This window comes from Molothrus aeneus, chromosome 3 (genome assembly GCF_037042795.1).
Source record: "Molothrus aeneus isolate 106 chromosome 3, BPBGC_Maene_1.0, whole genome shotgun sequence".
In the NCBI taxonomy this organism is placed as follows: domain Eukaryota; kingdom Metazoa; phylum Chordata; class Aves; order Passeriformes; family Icteridae; genus Molothrus; species Molothrus aeneus.
Window position 1 is genome coordinate 99,605,553 of NC_089648.1, and position 14,093 is coordinate 99,619,645.

The 14,093-nt window shown below is 38.4% G+C and overlaps 1 protein-coding gene across 1 annotated transcript in view; it reads right to left on the reverse strand.

Moving 5' to 3' along the window:
* MDN1 (midasin AAA ATPase 1) overlaps positions 1 to 14,093 on the reverse strand; it is a 93,687-nt gene that overhangs the window by 8,559 nt on the left and 71,035 nt on the right. Inside the window, exons 75-93 of the mRNA XM_066547482.1 lie at positions 13,886 to 14,032; positions 13,337 to 13,463; positions 12,352 to 12,457; positions 11,193 to 11,308; positions 9,685 to 10,164; positions 8,938 to 9,164; positions 8,439 to 8,585; positions 8,022 to 8,194; positions 7,487 to 7,648; positions 7,219 to 7,356; positions 6,811 to 6,952; positions 6,440 to 6,612; positions 6,072 to 6,215; positions 5,304 to 5,439; positions 4,323 to 4,654; positions 2,654 to 2,815; positions 2,177 to 2,278; positions 1,829 to 2,030; positions 1,194 to 1,364 (exon numbers count right to left, since the gene is read on the reverse strand). Of these exons, the coding sequence (XP_066403579.1) occupies positions 1,194 to 1,364; positions 1,829 to 2,030; positions 2,177 to 2,278; positions 2,654 to 2,815; positions 4,323 to 4,654; positions 5,304 to 5,439; positions 6,072 to 6,215; positions 6,440 to 6,612; positions 6,811 to 6,952; positions 7,219 to 7,356; positions 7,487 to 7,648; positions 8,022 to 8,194; positions 8,439 to 8,585; positions 8,938 to 9,164; positions 9,685 to 10,164; positions 11,193 to 11,308; positions 12,352 to 12,457; positions 13,337 to 13,463; positions 13,886 to 14,032 (3,387 nt within the window). The remainder of the gene's footprint in view (positions 1 to 1,193; positions 1,365 to 1,828; positions 2,031 to 2,176; positions 2,279 to 2,653; positions 2,816 to 4,322; positions 4,655 to 5,303; positions 5,440 to 6,071; positions 6,216 to 6,439; positions 6,613 to 6,810; positions 6,953 to 7,218; positions 7,357 to 7,486; positions 7,649 to 8,021; positions 8,195 to 8,438; positions 8,586 to 8,937; positions 9,165 to 9,684; positions 10,165 to 11,192; positions 11,309 to 12,351; positions 12,458 to 13,336; positions 13,464 to 13,885; positions 14,033 to 14,093) is intronic.

The following is a 14,093-nucleotide window of genomic DNA, read 5'->3' on the forward strand; positions in this document are numbered from 1 at the left end:
TAAACAAAGTAATAGTTAACAGATATTTAACACCTGACAGTTCCACTGGTGAAGTACATTTATTGACTCTCATAGCCTCTATGACAGAATGATAGGAGGTATAAAGTCATATGAGAAGTCAAAAAATCATCATTAAAAAATGGCAATCTTTACTTATTTTTACTCTGATTTTTAACAGAACAGTTTTCTATAAATCAAAATTCAATTTACAAATAAAAGAATGGACTAGAGAATTTGTTTTATTACTGTTTCTACTGTACTACACTATTTAACAACTAATTTCTTAAGAATTATTCTAAAGGAGAAAAAGAATGACATTGTAGGACATGTTTCAAAGACTAGTTTTTCAGAACATAGTTAGAGAATCATGTGGAAAAACAAGCAGACTGATGACATGCACACCTGTACCATAAATAGAGCCTAGCAAGAGATCTAAGTGATTAAAGCTCAAGGGAGTGGGAGGCAAGAATGTAAGCTTGTAAAACTCGTCTCCCCTCTCCAGCCATGCTTTGTGTTGTTCAAGAAGAAAACTGTTCAAAATTCCAATCTATGATGTCATATACTTAGATGCATCAAAATTACAATTTCTGTTGCAATTGGCAAGAGATATTTCTACCTAGCTTTTTTTTTGAAAGGGGGGGGTTGTGTGGCTGACAAGTCAGACCTATCTTGTCTAACAACTACTTCTGTCAGCTGCTCAGTTTTGTTCCCTCTTAAGAAAGAAGGCAGTGAGAGTTTGGTGCTACCTCACCAGATGTTGTTCAGACCAGCTCCTCTACTTCTTGCTGGTTTGTTTTTTTGTTTTTTTTTTGCCAGAAGTTATACATAAAACAGTTGAGTTATGTGGTGCTGATGGTGGTGACACTGGAATGCATTGTTAAATGCCAATTAATTAAGTGAATTGGCACTGTGTTGAACAGCAGGGAAGTGTTTGCTTTTTATTTCTTCAAAGTGGTGGATAAAGATTAGAGACCATTAACTTGAAAGAAAGCAGTAAACCTCTCTGTCAATCAGTTTAGCAAAGGCTAATGCTGGTTACTGGGCAGAAGTAAGAATACTGCTGCAGAGGAGTCAATTTAGAGCAGGCATTCAGCCTTATGAAACATATCTACTACATGCAAATCTGAATACCTATATATACATCTAAAGATCCATATCAGCATGCATTTAGAATGCTTTACAAGTTAATGTACCAGAAGGTTTAGTGGCATTAGACTTCTTTTTTTCTGGCTTCAGCTCTTCAGTGTCTACTGCTCTGAGATCCTCATCCTCCATTTCTGTTTCCATTGCTGCATCTTCAAAGTCTCCTTCTTCCTTTTCTTCAGGAGGCATAACAGGTTTCTCTTGCTCCTTGCTAGCTACATCTGCACAAAGACAACAATACTTGTGAAGAGGAAAGTGGAAGGAGAAGTAGTCAAGTTAAAAAAAAAATGTTGCATTCTGAGGCCACTGTGTATCAATTTCAGTGAACTTAGAAGAGATCTGAAGCTCAAACTCCTGTTTTATCTTTCATTCTGCTGTGCTGTGTCATGTCAGTAAGCAATTGCCTTGATTAGCTGAAGTAAGATTTGAAGAGAATAGATTGTAAAGATAGTAAGATAAAATCTATTTTTAAAGTCAAAATCAGTATTTTCATAAGTGTTATTGTTGGTTGGAGTCTGACTGCAGAGTAGCATTTATTGTAGTGAAATGGTGTGGCACCTTTAACCAAAGCAAGGATTGTTAAACATAACTTTAAAAAGCAAACAGGGAAAACTACAACAAATACGAGTGTTTCAGGATTTGATTCTGCAATGACAACTCTTTACCCCCAGAAATCCCACTGTACCATATGTCTGTGCATCATAGTGTTCAGAGCTTTGTTTAATATGTTCAAATGCATCAGCCTCCTCCACGTTTTGTTTAGGCTGAGCTGCATCCTGCTTTGCTTCACTGCTGGATTCCATGGTTCTCAGTCGCTTGTGGATGCGTTCATTGTGATCTCCCATCGAGCGCTCGTTGTCTGCCTGGCCAGGTTTCCTCTTGAAACTCTGAAAAGGAACAAATTAACACCATCAACTTCAAGAGAGGTGTAGCCTACCACTAATGAGAACAGTGCTCTGACAAGGAGAAACTGAGTCCTGACTATTTGCTGGTCAATATTAAGACATTTAAACAAAAATTTAAAGAGACAAACCTGTGTGTTTTTTATGCTTTGCTTCTGAGAAGCCACCCGGGCCATACGTGTGGATTCATGGCCTTCTGACTGATTGGCACTTGAAGCTCCAGTTCCACTTTCCTGAAAGAAAAATAATAAATTTCAAACATTACCAAAAATAGAAACTACTGTAAACAAACTCCAGATGTTAAACTGCAGTGCTTTGCTACATTCTGTTCTGAACGACCAATGCCTCATAACTGCAAGTATAATTCTTATGGACAGCAGACAAGCCACTTCTACAGTTCAACAATTATCCTAAACTTACCTTTATAGGAGTGAAAATGCAGGATATCTACATAGTCTTTAAGGTTTTTTTTCAGTGAATTTACAACTGGTATAAACTAAGGTCTTAGGCACAGTTCTTAAAAACTATGGCAGCAGTTGCCTGATTTCAACTTGAAAACATATTCACAGATTCAGCATTTTTAACTCAGACACTTCCACATAATTTACCTCTTTAGACTGGTCTCTTTCTGAAGCCTCTCCAGCCAGCTCAACAGCACTGTCACTCTGCAGATTTTCTTGCCCAGTCTGCCCTTGTGTTTCATGCTCCATTCTTTCCTCAGCCTCAGGGATCTCTTCATCCATCTCTGAATTATCTTTATCCTCCTCCTCCTGAAATAGCATCAGATTATTTTAACATTCTAAAAAACATTGAGAACTCTGTGTTACTGAAAGGCACTTCAAGAAAAATACAGTTATAAGACACAGTCAGAGTGGCCTAACAAAGGGAAAGGCCTGTTTAACTGGATAGCCCCTCTGTGATGAGGTCACCAGCCTAGCACATGAAGAGAAGGCAGTGGATGCAATTTTCTGGATTTTTAGTAAGGGTTTTGATAATGTCCCTCACAGCATCCTTTTGGACAAGTTGTCCAGCTGTGGAATGAGTGGATTCACAGTGTGCTGGGTGGATTCTAGGGCTAAAATAATTGTACTGAATGGGGTTTCAGCTGGTGACAGTCACCAGTGCTGTTCCTTGGGTTTAAGCTCCAGGATTAGTCCTGTTTAATGCATTTATCAATGATCTGGATACAGGAGTTGAATGCTCCATTAGCAAGTTTGCTGATACAAACTGGGAAGTGCTGTGGGCTCTCTTGAAGGACAAAAGGCTCCTTGCAAAGGGGTTTAGATTGAATGGGGCACTGGACCATGATTAAGGGGATGAAATTTAACAGGTCCAAATGCTGGATTCTGCACCTAGGATAGAATAACACTGGGCTCAAGCATAGACTGGGAAGAGGAGTGGTTGGAGAGCAGCCCTGCAAAGGGATCTGGGGATGCTGGCCCACAGCAGGCTCAGAGTGAGTGAGCACTGAGCCCTGGCAGCCCAGAGGGCAATCCCCATCCTGGGGTGCATCAAACACAGCAGCACCAGCTGGTCAAAAGATGTGCTGAATCCACTGTATTCAGCACTGGTGCAGCCTCACCTGAGTGCTGTGTGCAGTTCTGGGCCCCATAAGTTAAGAAGGATGTGAAGGTCCTTTAATGTGGCCAGAGGGGAGTAACAAAGGTGGTGCAAGGGCTGGAAGCAATGTCCTATAAAGAGCTGCTAAGGACTTTGGGCTTGCCTAGTTTGGAGAGAAGGAGGCTGAAGGGTGGCCCCATTGCTCTCTACAACTTCCTGAGGAAGGGACATAGAGAGAGAGGTGCTGATCCCTTCACCCTGGTACCCAGTGATAGGATGCATGGGAATGGCCATTAGGACTTTAGTATCACTTCTTTACTGACAGGGTGGTCAAACACTGGGAAAGGCTTCCTAGAGAGGTGGCCAATGCCCCAGAGCTGTCAGTGTTTAAGAGGTATTTGGACAATAAGCTTAATAAATATGCTTAAACTTCTGGTCAGCCCTGAAGTGGTCAGGCAGCTGGACTAGATGATCACTGTAGGTCCCTCACCACTGAAAGAGTCTGTTCCACTCTAACACAAGGCCAAGGAGGCAGCAGGAACACAGACAGCAGAAACACATGCTTAATAAGCATAGTTCTTATTATCTTGATGAAGACTCTAACATTGTGTCTATTCAATGTCAATTTTTTCAGAGTATCACACAGCACAGCCATTTCTTAAATCTTGTATAAGGGAAAAAAAAAAAAAAATCACATTTTTATTTATCATACTGTACCTGAGGTTGAAGGCCTTGGTCTTCATTAGGGATTCCCTTATCTTCATTTTTTTGAGCAGATTCATTTTTTTTCTCATCAGGTGGTTGTGACTCTTCCTCTTCTTCTTGTGCATCCTCAGTATTCCCTGCCTTTTCTTCTTGATCATGATCTTGAGCTTCTTTATCTCCTTCATCTTCCTTCTCCTCTTTATCTTCAGAAATGCCCTCTTCAGCTGCTTTTGCATCTTGATCATCTCCTTCTGTCTCACCAGTATCCTCTGCATTCTGTTCTTCTGTCTTCTCAGCCTCATTTAAATCCATAGGTTTCTCATCTATTTCAAAATCATTCTCTTCTTCTGGATTAAAAAAAAAATCAGAAAGGTATATAAAACTTTCAGTGAAGTATAGAGACAGTGAACATTACAGGAATTTGGAATAAAACTGCCCAGCCTGTCAAAAACCCATAAAATACTCAGTTCTATGCACAAAATCTGTTTTCTATTAGATTAGAATTCTATTATAATTCTTTTAAGTCACAGTTGATTTCTAGCTAGCAGTATCACAAAAATTGATTTCTAGCTAGCAGTATAACTAGGATGAATTCCTAGTAACTTCCTTTAACCTGAGGGCCAATTGACTTTTGAGAGTACAAATACTCAGAAGTATAAGAGAACAAAAATGAAACCACAAAAGCAACTAGACAATTAAATAAGGAGATTCCAGCCTGAGATAGGCTGTATCACTTGGGTAGCATGAAAAGCATGCTCCACAGTGTGCATGAAAGGGGGTAAAGGAAAATATTGTCATGCTGACTTCTTGTCTGGCCTCCATTTGGTATGTTGGTATTTGGATGCACAAATGAATTTGCAGCTTCTTGCTGGTTACACTGAATCCTACCACCATCTCTCTCCTTTCTGTAGACAAAAAGGGTTCATGATCTGATTGTCCCCCCTTCTTCCATGTGGCTTTCATCTAGGAATCTATATAGATTTTCAGCTGTACCTTCATCCTCCTCCTCATCATCACTCTTCTCATTACTCTCCAGATTCAAATTATCAGGAAGGTCCAAAGGTTCAATTTCAGGCTCCTCTCCTTGCTGGCCATGATAAGGATCTACTTCATTGTCGTCATACTCACGCTGTCAGCAAAGAATGGGGAAAAAATAACAGGCATGGACTAAGCAGGAGGATTGGCAAAGATAAGAAACAAGATCCTACTGTATTCTCTAGGACAAAGAAATACTGGATACAATATTACATTTTGATCAGTTAAATGTGGATTTCCAGTGGTACACATAATCATGCATAAGGAGCAGAAAGATTAATTTCAGCAAATGCATTTACATAAATTGGTGGTACTTACAACCAGCATGTTTTCTGTTCAAAAGCCTATTTTCCTAGCTGAAACATTCTAAACAGAATATGCACTCTTGGAGATGCTAAATGTACTCTTGCATACTAAGGTGTTTCTGTTGCTATACAACAGAATTAGTTTTGGAGCTTTGTCCATCAAAACATCAATTCAATGTAAAGCCTGTTTTGGCAGCTATTGCAAGTTCAGGGTACTATAAAGAAATCCTTTCTTGAATATTTATCAGAAAATGAATGAGTATTATAATGGATACAGTATGGTTTACTTTTAGCTCTAAAATGAACTTTAGAGTGCTTCACTATAAAAAAAAAAGCATTTGAAATTCTCAGAAACACATGGTATGAGCAACAGAGTGTGGTTTAACAGCAAAATACTCCATGTAGTCCAAATAATTTTTACCTCATCAATTTGTTCATGGATTTTCTCTTGATTTCCAATGTCTTCTTCCTGTTGCTCTTTTTCCTCTTTCTTGGGAGGCTTTTTTTTATTATCCTTGTTTCCTGTCCCCAAATTGTCATCTTTTGCAACGAGCTCTGAATCCTCCTATTGATAAATCCAAAAGAAACTCAGTTACTTTATCCACTTTTCAAAGTCTCAGTGGCATCATCTCCTACTAAAAAAAAGACAACACCCAACAGAAGTTATTCCCTGAAATTATCCCCTTCTAAGGCAAAAAGCTACGAGAGGCAATTCCCATTCTAGGTCACATTAAGTTAGCAGAGTTCAATTCCTTTGATACTTTTTCCCCCCATCTTGTTCCTTATTACCTCATCCATTCCTGGTCCAGTTTCTTCTGTTTTACTACTAGCATCTTCATCATCGTCATCATCTTCATCATCCCCCCAGAGCCTTTCGTCTAGTTTATCATCAGCTTCAGCATTATCAAGATTGCCCATCTGCTTATCTAGTTCTTCCTCTTCATCTGAATTTTCCTCATCTTCTGTGTACAGTTCAGAATGTGTTTCAGTACAGAAGACAAAGATAATGTTTTTGTTAACTTTAGAAGCAAATAAGCAATCCTTAATTTTATCACCCCATTCAGTGTAATTGATATATGCACATGTTATAGGAAAGCATCAGCCATTACTGAACTGTTCTATAACTTTTCTTATAAGTTTGCCATAGTGGAAGAACAAACCTTTTTTCTCCAATTCTCCATCATGCATCTTTCCTTCAAAGTCTTCAGACATTTCAATTGCATTGTCTTCTCCTTCAATGTCTGGTTTAGAATCTTGATCCTCTTTCTCCTTCTCTTTCCCTTTTTGAAAACTGTCTTCTATCTAAATCATTGGTAAAGCAAAAAATTACAATGAATCTTGCCTATATATTAAAAGCTTCCCAAGCATATTAAAACACACAAAAACATATTGTGATATTAAAAGTATCACAACAAGATTTGTAAGGTGATAGGCAAAGGTAAAAGCCAACATAAATAGGAGACTGAAGATAACTTTGTGTTTCTTTTTACCTAAGATATCCACATAATGGATTTCAAGAGCTTTTTCAGTTTCACTTCAATTAAACAAGATCAACCCCAAATACTTGCCTGATCTTCACTTTCTATTTTGTCGCTCACATCCTTCTTGCCTTCCCCTTCTCCAATACCACCATCCTCATAGTCATGGAACTCTGTTGCTCCCTCTCCTGCTTCATCTTCAAGTAACTCTTTTGGCAGACAAAATCCCTGCAAAGGTGAAGAGAAACTCAAAATCTTCCTCAGTAGTAAGTACACTTTTCAGCTTACTTTCTACTCAAGACTTTTATACATTAACTATATGCTTGCCATAAAGCCACTGTTACCTCTACTAACTTACCTTCAGAGCAAGCTCTGTAAAAATGCTGGTTAGAACAGAAAGCAGTTTTCCAGTACTCCTGTGAGATGCCAGTGAAATGGTGAGGTAGAACAGGATGAGGTCTGAATATCTGCAGAGCATGGGCTTTAGACGCACCAACAAATAGCAGGACTGGTTGAAGAACTACAGTTGAAACAAAAAATCAGCTGTGAGTCATTACTTGTACTTACTGACATGCACCTCAGAGAGGCTCAAGACAGTGACTAAAAACATGCTCAAAGCAGAAATATCAGTAGGTGAGTTTAAGTACTATTTCTAATGTTTCTGGAGCTTTTTCTAGATTTTTCACAAAAACTTTGTCTTCTTACTACAGAAATGCTTAGCTTTTGCCAGACACTACAGAAGACTACTTTTATTTGTCCCCAGTTTCTCACATGCTTCTAGTTCTAAGGCACTGGGCAAGAAGAAGCAATGCACATTTAACCACCAAAGTAGTTACAATTCCAAATGTCTCAAGACTCCTAAGCTAAAAAACTCATGAAAAGAAAAAATTTACCTTATGTTTATATGAAGTGCAGTCTTCCCTGTAAGATTTCAGGATCTCCAGGAGTTCTGAAACACCTAAAATTGCCTTCTGCACATGTAAAGCCTCCAAATCAGCAGACAGATTTTGATCCAGAACTTTAGTTATATGTCCAGCTTTAATCACATCAAGTAAGGCTGCATCCTCTTTGTTTGAAACACATTAAAAAAAATGGAGATCAAGTCAGATATTCTAAAAATGTTATAGCAAGCAACCTAGAAATAGCCACCCTATCTGTGGCTAAATACACAATACACAATAAATACACAATTTCTATTAAAATAGTAATTTCCTTGTGTATTGGTACCTCTGACACACACTGTTTAAAAAATTAAGGTTTGCATGGTTTAAACTCTTCTGCTCCCCACTCAAGTTTATTGACAAACTTACCATTTTCCTCTGAAGATTTTTCTTCCTCTTTTCCACCTTCCTGTTTTCTCTCTACCAAACACTGAACAGCATACAGAACAGCATGGATAACAGTTTCCACTTTCGTTGAGAACTGCTCCACAAACTCTTCATCCGACCGTTGATTTCCTTTTGAACCATAACACAGGCAGTTTTACATGCTTGTAAACATCAGATTGCAGGTTCCTATGTTTCCTTTATGCAAGGACAATGACAGCACTATGCAACTTTTACTACACAGTTCTACCAAAATCTCCTTGCTAATCCTGACCTACAATTACAGTGCAGGATCCATCACTAATAGAGATGGTAAAAAAATTATACTGCACAAATAATGTCTGGACTTAATTTTGCAAGTTTTAATTTCATGAAGTTTTTGGATATCAGAAGGAACACAGGGCCACTTTCAGCAATAACCAAACTAATAAATTCTTGTGTCTTTACCAACATAACAAATCAGGGGGAGAAAAATTATCCTCACCAGTGCAATTTGACACAGGAGCAAGAAGCTGTGTTCTCCAGGCTGTGAAGTGTGAAGATGTGTTATTAACTTCTTCTTGTATATACTTCAGGCTCTTGATTAGGGCTATCTGATTTGCAGCTTCCATGCCTTGTCCTTTTGGAAGAAACAGGGACTCTATGCTTTGTAACTGGGCTGAGACTTCCAGCAAACAACTCACAGCTGATGTGCAAACTTCAAAGTCTCTCCTGCAACAGAAATACCGTAATACTGAAAGAAGAACAAACAGTCCAACTTAAGATTAAACCTTTTCTTGGTCATGGATAAGGGAGAGGCAGCATACATCCAGCCTGAATTTATTAAAGAAAAGATTTGACAAAAAGCTTATAGTTACACTGTTTCAAGCAGAGAGAAAATCAGAAGATTGTTATTAAATAGGCTACAACCGTATTTTAAAATGAAAATCTCTTCATTAACTTTATATTTGAAATTCACCTCATTAGCTAAGGAGCTATGGGGATAAAATCCTGAGAGATCAAAGACAAAGTGGGAAGCTGAGACAGAAATTTTTTTCACTTGACAAGGGAACGGGAGAAGACATACATTTCTTTAAAGAGTCAAGCACTGCATTTTGCAAAAAAATGAACAGAAAAATGTTTGAAGAGCATCTGAACCCACTTTTCAATATATGCATAGGCAAAAATTTTCAAAATTACTTCACACATACTATGTGAACATAAAGAAGGGATGTTCATGTGTAGGACTCACCAGGAATAAAAGGAGGTCTCACGTGACTGTTGTCTTACTCTGTCCACCTCTGCTTTCATGGCCTTCACATTTGCCATCACTGCAGTCAATTGTGTAGCTACCTGCAGCCACACCTGATCCTTATTTCTCATCCTGCAGCCAGGAGGCAACTGCTCAGCTGATACTGGAGACAAGTGCTTTAGATCTGAGGGAATCAGGTCAGGTATTCCCGCAAGAACATCTCCCATTTCAGGGACTGAACTCAGAGGAATGTTGGGTTTGACATCAGTCCTTTCACTGTCACTGCATCTGGCTGTCTCTTCTTTTGGGCAGCACTGGATAAACCAAGACAGCTCCTCAAGAACCATCACACACTGCATGCAGAGCTGCTGCAGTCTGTCTGTCCAGTGTTGAATACTGCCTTGAGGAGGAAATGCTGCATTGTACTCTCTGTCAGCAGTCAGCCTAGAATCTATCTCTTGTATACAACTCAGGAGGTTTCTAGTTAAGAAGAAAAAAAGAGAAGTTAAGATCACTGAGTTTTATGTTGTACTTCATTTTTAAAAGATCTACCTTTAACTAAATTATTATTTTTTTAAATCTAGATAACTTCTCCTGGAAAAACTAAAACAATAGTTGTTTTTTTTTAAAAAAAGGTGGGTTCATTAGTGATTTTTTTCCCTCCCTGAATTATGAAATACTACAAAGCCCTGGAAATCTGATTTGTTATGAAAGTCATGGTAATGTAGATATATGTCCACAAAATTTTACTATTTCTGTGACTCTAAAGCTGAGGAGTTTGTTTAGTTGGGGTTTTCTGTTTATTCATTTTTTTTTAAGTTTCCTGGCCTTAGAATAAATTTTGCAGCGGTAATCTCCAGTCCAGAATTGCTTCTCTGTACAAAGGTGCTAGCTCCTAACCTGACTTCTAGAAATTTCATGGACTACAGAGTGCTAAACACAAATATGCTCAACAAAGGTGGCATTTGCAATGACTCTGATGACTCAAGCAATGAAATGAAAGACCACATAGAGTAAGAAAGATTCTTACACACTTTTCCTTTTACAGTTTTGACACAACATCCAGTATGTCCCACCTTTCCAGAATTTTCCTTTGTAAGCTGTTGATGCTTCACTTATTTTGGCTCAAAATACCACCCAGATCATTTATTTGCCCCAGGTCGAGCCAACAACTTGAATGTAAACAAAATTAACTTAGGCCAATACCAAATGAGAGAGATATAACAATCTGTAAGTTTAATGGTTTAACTGTGTAATTAACTACAGGAATTAGTTCACATATATGCCTTACTTGTTCTACAAAATTATTTTGATTCCAAAATACTGGCTGCAGTGATAGGATAAACTTAGATCTTCTCTATCTAGGCTTAATTGAAGGGAGAAGAAATATCAGGAAGAAGAGGAAAAAGTTGTTTTTGTCTTCTGCCTTATTTTCCATCTTTCTTGAACTGATTTGCTTACTGTCAAAACTTCTTGCCAACAATTAAACATTGGAAGATGGAAAATACCTGAGTAAGATCCACTGTTCTGTCAGTACAGTAAGAGATCGCCTCTGTCTCACAAGCGTCTGCATGAGGTGTGCAGTGAACCCTTTGCAGCGCTCAATGCTGCCCAGTCCAATATCCTAAACAAAACAGAGACAGAAGAAGTGGGAGGGAACAGTCAGATGAACAACGAGACAATGGCAGTCTGTGTGCCTCCATTTCACTGAGCAGTCTGAAAGATTATGGTTTAATTGAACAAGTCGTACAAAATTTGCCCTTCGAGTAACTTCTGCAACAGTCACTCACATTAGATTTCGCTCCACTGAAGCAATTCTTATCAGGAAGTTGGTTCCAGTATTAAATCTACCTTATACAAATAATGATTAAAATCTGAAGAGGTACCAGCCTAAATGCTTTACATTCATGACCAATGCTACAACCATTCATTTTACCAGATATACTGACAATTACTTTCACTCCTTGCATTAGAAGTGAAAGGAGGTCACATCTTAAAGATCAGAATAAATGGTGACAACACAGAGCATAACTGCACAGTCAAGTTCCACTATTTGTATCCAGTATCAGGTGAGACTTTGATAAGATCATGTTGTAAAACAAGAGCTAAAGCATAGTGAAGGAAGAACATCTGGAAGAGGTGCTTTTTTTCTGAAATTTTGGAAAAGTTGTTCTGGTATTGCAGAGTTCATTTGTCTGTTCTACTGGTTTCAGACCAGTAAATGAAGAAATGTATTAGCACTTTAAATGAAGAAATGTATTAGCACTTTTTGTGTTGGACACAGACTCCTGTTATGCCCAATTATAAGTATCAACTGATTTCTTCAAGAACACTGGATCACATTGGGATTATTTTCCTTACAAGTTTGGATTCAGCATTTCATGAGTTTCTTCATGCACAAAAATGAGGCAATTAGGGATCTGCTGGGATGAAAGATAATGTACACTGAACAGATCATTAACTTCTTTCCCTGAACCAATTGTGTCCCTACATAAAACAGCAGGTTTCAACATGCTGCATTTAATGAGAGCTACCAAAGTGTCATATTTAGTATCATATTACACAACAGCGTTATCTCCCATCACTTTTTCACAAGGAAATTTCAGTCCAAGCTGGTAAAATGAAGTTTACAGAACTAAGATTCTGGTTTTACTTTGCTGGTTTTACCTTGGCAGGTGCTAACAAGGCTGTCTGGAGCCGAGAGTGACGCGCAAGTGACCGATAGAAGTACTTCTGGCACCCATCCCAGGCAGAAGAAATCTCTGTCAGCAACCTGGCAGAGCACAAAGAAGTCTGGTATTAAAAAGTACCTCAGCATGCTGGAGCCACCACATCAGCTCTCCAACCTAACAGTTTTGCCTGAAATTTGTTGTTTAGAAAATGCATCGAAGTTCCTATTCTTCATTTTATCTAAAAATATTCTAGTCTTAAGAAAAGATTTGATTTTTAAAATAAATTCTAGGAAAACCCTAAGTAATTGCAGAAAGATCTCTATCTTTGAATACCATTTAATACTTTCATAGTGATATTGTTTTTCTTCCCCCCATGCAGCTAAATCTAGCTTCATACAGAAGCCTTTCTTCTGATACATAAACTAAATGATTACATCCCAGGACAATAACCAGCAAGTCTCAATGACAAAAAAAGCCCTTGTTGACAGAAAAACAGTTTAAAAAAAATCTGAAAAAACATCTTTCCCCTAAGAAAGCTTTTCCAGTAATGCCCACTTTGAAGTATTTTCTCCTGAAATATCCCATTATTCAACGAAGACAAAACAATGAAGAAATCCCTGAAAATCACAGTTCACCTTCAATAAAATCATTAGCAGTTTACACTCTAATATACTGCTAGCAAAGCATCCCAGGCAAGGCTGGACAGTGGAGGGCTAACTGAAATCTAATTCATGGAAAGAATGAAACTGATGGTATCATTATTAAAGTGCAAATATAGAAAAAAACCAAAAGAAATTAAAAAAACCCCAAATCCTTGCTCAGTTGTACATACCAAACTGAGATGTAATGGGAGGAAGGGAATATGCAAAATCCTAAATGAATTACTGTTGAGAAACCCCAGTCTAAATCAACACGCCATGAATTCTATAAATTACAGCTGCATTCCCACAAAGTGAGGGGGAGAAGTCCTGGGTACATACGTGCTGTCCAGCTCATGTGTGCAATCCACTGCAGCCAGGGCACTGCGCAAGTCCAGCGGACGGAGGTACAGAACTTCCTGGCAGTCCTCTGAGCGGCACCAGGACAGACCTTTCCGGTATGACAAACCTGGAACGGTATTTCATCACACATCCTTTGATGCCCTCCTTTTTTGTATGAAAAATGTCACTCACACAGTTGGTAGGAAGACATTAAAATGTTCTTATTTTGACAAGTCTTTGAACATGCTGCAAGTTTTGTAATGTAAGAACACGTTGTAGCTGAGCTATCTTGAGCTGAACATAGCTGAACAACACAGCTGAAATAAGACTAACACAGACCTGTGTACATTACAGACTTTTCACTGCCCCATGTCCTTTAAGAAAGCTGTGTTAGGGATCATTTTTAAGACATGAAAAGGCTGGTGAATGAGGAAGGTAAAGGTGTTACCTTACATCATATTGTGGTGGGTTTAAATATATTGGCAAAGATAGTAAAATGCTCAAGAGCTCTGTACTGTTAAACCAAGCCCATTTTTAGTGGAAGCTCACCTGTTTTAGCAAGGCTTTTAAAGAGATCTGACAAAGCCCGTTGCTTTTGCATCTGAATATGCTTTGCCTCTGATTTCTGCTTCTCCTTAGTTGCTGTCTGATCAAATGTTAAATTTTGCAGTTCAGCTACAGAAACAATAACACCACCTGTATAGAAGACAGCAGACAAAGGTATGAGATTGAAATTTTCATGTATGCAAAGCATTCT